Below are 8199 nucleotides of genomic sequence, written 5' to 3' on the forward strand. Positions count from 1 at the left end.
GGCAATAACAAGTCTCTCTACAAGACTTCCTGTTTGAAAGAAAAACGACCAAACATTCAGTGGCTGCACACACATTCCTCCCTGAGGCTTGATCTCTGCTGGACAGGCACACTTCTGCCAAAACACACATCTTCTCATTATCTGTCTTTATTCAGGACGCCCCGCTAGATTAAATTAAGTCGATTCCACCCTGTTAGACCAGACAGGAATTCCAGGAGCAGTATAAGACTGCTTCTCTATCGGTTATTTTGATGTATCTGCTCTGATATAAAGATTAGATTGTACGCCATACAGTAACTAAATGCATAGTACCAGGTGTTAGATCACGTTTGTAGGGCTGTCAATAGATTAAAAAAAATGTATTAATCTCAATTGTTTTTATTCATTAATCTAGATTAATTTCAATTGAAAGTTTGTCTTTCTTCTAAAGACTAAATCTTATAAATTAATGAGTAATCACTTCAGACAGCGTGTATTTTAGACACTGTTGTTTAATTATATTTGTTTTATACAATTAATCCAACTCCCGTCTTGGTCTCTCCTCTCTAACTGACTGCAGGCATGCTCGGTCTCTCCTCTCTAACTGACTGCAGGCACGCTCGGTCTCTCCTCTCTAACTGACTGCAGGCACGCTCGGTCTCTCCTCTCTAACTGACTGCAGGCACGCTCGGTCTCTCCTCTCTAACTGACTGCAGGCACGCTCGGTCTCTCCTCTCTAACTGACGGCAGGCACGCTCGGTCTCTCCTCTCTAACTGACTGCAGGCACGCTCGGTCTCTCCTCTCTAACTGACTGCAGGCACGCTCGGTCTCTCCTCTCTAACTGACTGCAGGCATGCTCGGTCTCTCCTCTCTAACTGACTGCAGGCATGCTTGGTCTCTCCTCTCTAACTGACTGCAGGCACGCTCGGTCTCTCCTCTCTAACTGACTGCAGGCACGCTCGGTCTCTCCTCTCTAACTGACTGCAGGCACGCTCGGTCTCTCCTCTCTAACTGACTGCAGGCACGCTCGGTCTCTCCTCTCTAACTGACGGCAGGCACGCTCGGTCTCTCCTCTCTAACTGACTGCAGGCACGCTCGGTCTCTCCTCTCTAACTGACTGCAGGCACGCTCGGTCTCTCCTCTCTAACTGACTGCAGGCACGCTCGGTCTCTCCTCTCTAACTGACTGCAGGCATGCTTGGTCTCTCCTCTCTAACTGACTGCAGGCATGCTCGGTCTCTCCTCTCTAACTGACTGCAGGCATGCTCGGTCTCTCCTCTCTAACTGACTGCAGGCACGCTCGATCTCTCCTCTCTAACTGACTGCAGGCATGCTCGGTCTCTTAGATAGATTAACGCGTTAACTTTGACAGCCCTACATATTTTATATTATTTGTATGTCGCTTTGGATAAAAGCGTCTGCTAAATGAATAAAATATTATATTTTTACTTTGGGAATTTGGTGTGTTTCTCATGTCTAATCTTGACCGGTGAAAAGAGTTTAAATTAAAATGGTGGATCTGGTTGTCTCAGATTTTTTTACAACACAGTCCATGATTCAACCCATCACCTAATCTTTATAATGGCATCTCAGGTAAAAGAACACTATTTCCTACTGTAAAGGCAAGTTCCTTAGATTTCAATAAAGGTCAACTAAAGAAAGCAAATGAGGAACAATGAATTGTTGGTGTGAACTGGAAGGATTCCGTTCACGTTTATTGTTGAACTGAAAAACCTTGATGAAGGGATATGAATCACAGTCTCAACACAGGAGCAGCCATGACACACTTTCTTACATGAAAGAAAAAAATTAATAGTGGCTTATGTAGAATTGAATCAAAGGACAATTCTGCCACTGCCATAGAGAAATTAATGATCAAATTAGTGTGTCTGTATGTACTCTGTATGTTGTGGCAACCCCAAGGGGCGCAGCTAGGACCACACAGCACAGCACGGGTTGTGATCTGCCCAAAGCAGGCGTTTATTTTCGGAACCGGCCAACACAAATACAAAAAAAGAAATTAGGTTCTTCCTCGGTCGAGGGCACCGTCGGGACTGGTCTCCTGGGCTGTCTGGATCCCCCACTCCTCACTGCAACGACACACAGAAGCGTTTAGGGTCACGGTTAAGTAATGTGTGTTGGGGTCCAGCTACTACTCACTTCTAGCCTTTCCCCCTTTCGGCAGGGGTGGCCCGCCTTTTGTAGTGGGGCCATCCTCGTTCCTGCTCATGAGCTGCAGCTGTGTAGCTCGTTGTCTCTGGTGGGGGCGGATCCCGGACGTATCTTCCCCCGATCACCTGACCCCGGGCTTGCTGCACCCCTGGGTTGCCACAATGTGTGTGTGTGAGTGTGAGTGTGTGCATGTGCGTGTGCGTGTGTGTGTGTGGCACCCCTCAACAGGGTTTCTTCTCATTGAGCTCAGAGGGGCAGCGGCTCTCCCCTGGGGTGTGTGGAGTATGACTCCCCCCCTTCTCCCTTCCTCCCTCCTCATCCTGTACTACACCCAAGCAGGAAGACCTCTCATTTCCTCCTACAAGGATGAAAGACTCCACCTTGCTGGTATGTTACATTTAGTCATTTAGCAGACGCTCTTATCCAGAGCAGATGTTAGGTGTGTTCCATGGAAGCCACGTAGAGATACGGGACAGGGAGGGCCATTGGCCTCTTTAAACCATCAGAGTGACTTTATGAAAACATGGCCTGGTAAGATCGAGAAAGAACCAGCGTGTTTTCTTACTCATGTTATCTTTGGTCGCCCACTTGAAAAGATAAACATTCTAACTAAAACAGACCTTTAAAACACGAATAAAGTTGTCGGCTGTAGAACACAGGAGCGGTTAGATTATACTGTAATTAAGGTGGACATGTTTAACTTGTGTACAGTAACATGTGAATGAAGTTCAATGCCCTCAGCATGAAAGCTGTCCTTATCTTAAATTGGATAATATCCCATATTAAATGAAAATATTCAACATTTGTTTCATTTCGTGTGAACAACAGGACTGGCTCCAGTCCTTCCACCCCCCCCACCCCCCCGCCCACTTTCAGTAAAGGAAATAGGGAAATGCTGAAATAGCACTGATCCCCTCCATCTCTGTCATACTTGGTGGGGTCAGTGTGTGTGTGTGTGTGTGTGTGTGTGTGTGGGGGGGGGGGGGGGGGGGTATGGTCAGAGGAAGTGTGCCCACCTTCTATTTCCTGTCCAAGTCTGGACTCACTTTCTCCCTTTGGGAAAAGTTCCTTGACCAATCTTCCTCCTATTTCTCATATCCACAGTTAACCATACAGTTAACCATACTGCCAACCCCACAACCCACAGTAAACTTAAGCCTATAAGAAAAACTTGCAATGTTCCTCTTTGGGCCAACGGTTTGGTCTGTTATCTGCTGAAAAGGTTAATTCTTTGTTCCACTATTCATTGACCTTTCAAAAATTATTTCGAACTATTATTTGAGTCCATTTAGGACTGAACATTAGGAGAAACAGACTGGGAAAGGCGAGAGACAGAAATGTTTCTTCCTGCAACTGCACCTTGGTGAACAGCTTGTGAGGGCAGTGCTTCAGCAGTGGAGTGGGGGGAGGGGGGTCAGGGGGTATTCGGTTTTAATTCCAAATATTAAATAATCGACTTGCCTATGTAAGTCGATTCTTAGTCGTTCCTAGTAAGCAATCACTAGGAACGTGTCGGCGCGCGCGCGCGTGTGTGTGTGGGCGCAGGCTGCTTTGCGAGGTAACGCCATAAAACTTCCTTCCTTGATAGACGGACATCATGGAGGCAGGCTTTTATAAATTGAGCTGATATTCGCTTAACACGCAGTCGGAAATAATTCGGTCCGATACCAGGTTTATAGATTATTATATGCGTTTTAAGCATTTAAACCCGAAAATGTTGTCTACAGTTGGATTACTTATTGCTGCTCTTTCTCTCCTCTCGCAAGCTAAGGAGGAAGCCTATAGCGGATACTGCACAGAGAATCAGTGCTTTGCTGTGTATCAAAATTCAATGGACTTCGAAGATGCTGAAAAATATTGTAAAACTGGACACGGACACTTGATGTCAGTACGATCATTGGAATACCATAATATCGTTTCGGTTGTATTGGGTAATCTTACAGGACAGTTTTGGATTGGCTTGTATTTGCCCAGTGGTCAGTGTTGCGACGATTCTTCCCCCTTGAGAGGACACAGGTGGATCGATGGAAAGGGTACAAGTGCTTTCCAGAAATGGGGTGAAAAGTCCTCCAGTTGCTCCTCATGCGTGTCTGTATCAGTGGTCGATGCCGTTTGGACGGTGGAATCGTGCAATGATGAGATCGATGGATTTATTTGTGAATATAATTTACAAGAACCCTGCAACCCCTTAACTGTCATAGGCGATGCATACGTTATGTATAGGACATATTATGGATTTGAAGTCCAGGACCTCACATTATTGCCAATGGGGACCACTGCTACACACACACCTGATGACTGGAAATATATTTGTTTCTCTAAGATATGGGTGCGTGCGCCTTGGCCGTGTGACGTATTAAACGGCGGTTGTGATCATGTATGTTCAGAAGGTGTGTGCACCTGTCCACCTGGAAAAACTCTCCAAGCCAATAACGTTTCTTGTAGTGATCCCTGCGATGACATCGGATGTGCTCACATGTGCACCAGAAGAAATAACAGCTACGTTTGCGACTGTTCCATGGGACACGCGCTGGAAGAGGACGGGAAGAGCTGCAAGGAAATTGTCAAAAATCCATGTGGTCCGCGTCCATGTGAACACAACTGTAATCCAACAGAAGACAGTTTCATATGCTCGTGTAAGGACGGTTACGTCGTCTCAGAAAAAAACCACACACTGTGCGACATGCACTGCCCATTTGAAGAGTGTCCCACTGAATGCGACCCCAACTCGTACCAGTGCCACTGTCCGCCAGGATATGTGGACGATAAGAGGGATACGCAGACATTTTGTGTTGACATTAATGAATGTGTCTACAATTACTGTGAACAAAATTGCACAAACACTTATGGAAGTTATTTTTGCTCCTGCTTTGAGGGCTTTTCTTTCATTGATAAGAAGTGTGTGGAAAGTTTAGATACAACATCTAACGAAATTAGACCTACAGATCATGCTTATACTGAAGCAAGCGCTGGAACTGTCCTTGGAATTGTTGTTTGTACAGTAATGGTCATTTTAGGGATAATTGCCCTTGTCTGCCAAATACACAAACGTTGTTGTAGCACATTTGAAATTGATTTAAAAGGCCATGACAATATTTACTATTTGCAGCAAGTAACAACTGAATCGTACAAAAAGATGTCAATATGAAGCGGGGTCCTTAAAACATTGGTTTACCCTTTAGGCTACCATGAGCTATAGACTATTTTATTTTGTTCTCCGTATTTTGATTCAATAGGCTACTGCAAATAAGTACCAAATAACAAGGCACAATGGTCGGGTAGAACCCACAATAGTGGTTATAGCATCATGTTTAGCCTCTTACCAGTTATGCTACTGCCTGACCCGAGTTAAACCATACATTGGCCTTTGTTATATACATACATAACTTATCATATCCCCTGACCAAACCCCCAATGTGTGCGTCTGACAAAGAGAGACGTGCGCCTTGCGTGCGTAATTAGAGATGTAATGAAGCCAGCCCTTGGTGGGTCGAGACAGAGTTTCCTTCCTTGACAAACGCGTTGACATATGGTCTTTAAAAGCTGTCCGATAAGCTCCCACTTGACTGTAACCAGTTACCTAGGCGCACAGAACTAAGTTCTGCATCGACTTTTCTCACAACGGAGTTAAAAAATGAAGGACATAATCAGAATTCTGACTGCGCTCACTGTGCTGGTTGGAGGCAACGGAAAACCACAGAGCGGATACTGCATCGGGAGTCAATGTTTTGCGGTGTTCCAAAACCGCGCGGACTTCCAAACCGCTCAACAACACTGCGAAAGACAGCACGGGAATTTAATGACAGTCAGGTCCTCCGTATCTCATGACATTATATCAGTCTTATTAGATAGTTTAAATGGATACTTCTGGATTGGTTTGCATTTACAAAGTGGACACTGTCCCGTCGACGATTCTGATTTGCGAGGCTACAAGTGGATAACGGGAGATAACGCAACCGACTTCCATAACTGGGGAACCGAGGACACAGCCTGCTCCGACAGATGTGTGTCGGTGTCCAACAGGGGGTTTAAGTGGATTGAGCAATCGTGTAACAAAGAGATAGCAGGGTTCCTGTGTGAATATTATTTTGAAAACATTTGCAACCCTTTCGTTGTAAGCGGCGGCGAGTCGGTGGAGTACATGACTCCATTAGGATTCCGAGGAGAGGATATGGCGTCATTACCACCAGGATCCACTGCCATACACAGTCAACATGAATCGAAATATATTTGTCTGTCTGAGAAATGGATGCAAGAACCATGGCACTGTGAGGTAACCGAAGGAGGTTGTGATATCGACTGTTTGTCAGTGGACCCAAATGTATGCATTTGCCCTCCTGGAAAAGTACAGAACGATAATAATGTTACATGTGAGTACGCGACAACCGACCCTTGTCTTGACTTTGGATGTGTGCAAATGTGCTACCAAAAACAGGACGGTCTGAAGTCGTGTTTCACGTTGGCAGAGAGCGGGAAAGTACGCAGGGATGTCAACACATGTGTGAAAGAGCTACACTGCCCTGGCGACAACTTTGAGTGTGTGAACACTGCAGATGGGTTTGAATGCCGGTGCCAAGATGGATACATGTCAGAAAACGGCATGTGCGTCGACATAGATGAATGCAACGAATTTCTTTGTGAACACAAATGCACCAACACCAAAGGCAGCTACACATGTTCGTGTTATGACGGCTACATTACCGTGCCCACAGACCCTAACATGTGTAAGTTGCATTGCCCCTTTGAGGAGTGTCCCGCCGAATGCGACCCTAACAATAAAGACCAATGCAACTGTCCGGAAGGTTACATACGTGACGATAGAGACGACGAGGGTGTGTACTGCCTGGATATTAACGAGTGTGACATGTTTCAGTGTGAACAACAGTGCATAAATTCGTACGGAAGCTTCGTGTGTCTATGTGATGTGGGGTACGTTTTAGTTGATGGAACCAACTGTCAAAAAGAAACACTCCCCACTGTCAACCCCTCGTGGTTCACAACACCGTCCGATGTCCACACTCCACCTCTGATGAACTCGACATCCACTCCCTCGGTTGTCACAGCGGGGGGTCTGCTAGGAATAGTAATATGTATAGTCATTGTTATTTTAGTAATGGTTTTATTTGCCCATTATTTCCTAAAACAACGCGGCCAACTACAGACTTCAAGTGCCCCCAAAACTCAAGGAGACGATTTGCACGATTTACAAGAAGTAACGACAGAAAAATGCCAAGCAGTACAAGAGTGAATTAGAAAAGTAGACACTTGATTTGAAATGACAGATAATTGTTTTTGACTAGGCGTGATAGTGAATGTATAAGCGTGTGAGTAACTGTTTACACTGTTAATAACTTGCATTGGACGAATGTTAAATTCATGCCTGTTGTTTTTGTCATGTTTGAAGCCTTTAGGTAAATATGTTTACACTGGGTCAGAATATAGGCTAATAGACAGCAGTCACGTGTAAATACGTAGCCTTCAATGCAAGATCCACGTTTGGGAATAATCATTTATCATGCTGTAAATGACCTGCATTGCCAACACATTGCTCATGTGTAGGCCATACATTTCTTTGTGGGGAGAGCGCCACCGTGTGTATTAAAACAGTTTGCAGTGTTATTCTCGTGTTTGAATTGTGTGCTACAGAATTTTCTCTACTTCGATAGTCCCACATAAGCTACAGGCCTACTAATTTCTAAATGTGAAACGAATGGAATCTGTTCATAGTTAGACAGTTGTTTTTGCCGATACATTTAGGCCACATTTTATTCATGTAGCAGACGCTTTTAACCAAAAAGTATCGCGTAATACATGTTTGACAATCAATATGGATGTATACTTTTTGGTCAATGGGGATATTTAAGTTTTATTGCAAAAAACAAGTAAAAACAAAGATAATTAATGTTATTATTATATTTGAAATATATATACTCAATGATGATGGTTTATATAATTTTATACTCGTTCTTACCTATTTTTTTGGGCACCCGTCAGTCAGGCCCCCCCCCCCCCCCCTATACGGCGCCCCTGCTCCAGAGATCAAGCAAC

General features: G+C 44.7%; 2 protein-coding genes across 2 annotated transcripts; both read left to right on the forward strand.

The window, feature by feature from the left end:
- The first annotated feature begins 3743 nt into the window (after positions 1 to 3743).
- Positions 3744 to 5299, forward strand: thbd (thrombomodulin). Its single transcript, XM_062467565.1, has one exon. The coding sequence runs from the start codon at positions 3839 to 3841 to the stop codon at positions 5297 to 5299; it is 1461 nt and encodes a 486-aa protein (XP_062323549.1). The 5' UTR covers positions 3744 to 3838.
- Positions 5300 to 5785: 486 nt separating this feature from the next.
- LOC134024845 (thrombomodulin-like) lies at positions 5786 to 7967 on the forward strand. The gene has a single exon (XM_062467564.1). The coding sequence runs from the start codon at positions 5786 to 5788 to the stop codon at positions 7397 to 7399; it is 1614 nt and encodes a 537-aa protein (XP_062323548.1). The 3' UTR covers positions 7400 to 7967.
- The last annotated feature ends 232 nt before the right edge of the window (positions 7968 to 8199 follow it).

Source organism: Osmerus eperlanus, chromosome 8 (assembly GCF_963692335.1).
Source record: "Osmerus eperlanus chromosome 8, fOsmEpe2.1, whole genome shotgun sequence".
NCBI classification, from domain to species: domain Eukaryota; kingdom Metazoa; phylum Chordata; class Actinopteri; order Osmeriformes; family Osmeridae; genus Osmerus; species Osmerus eperlanus.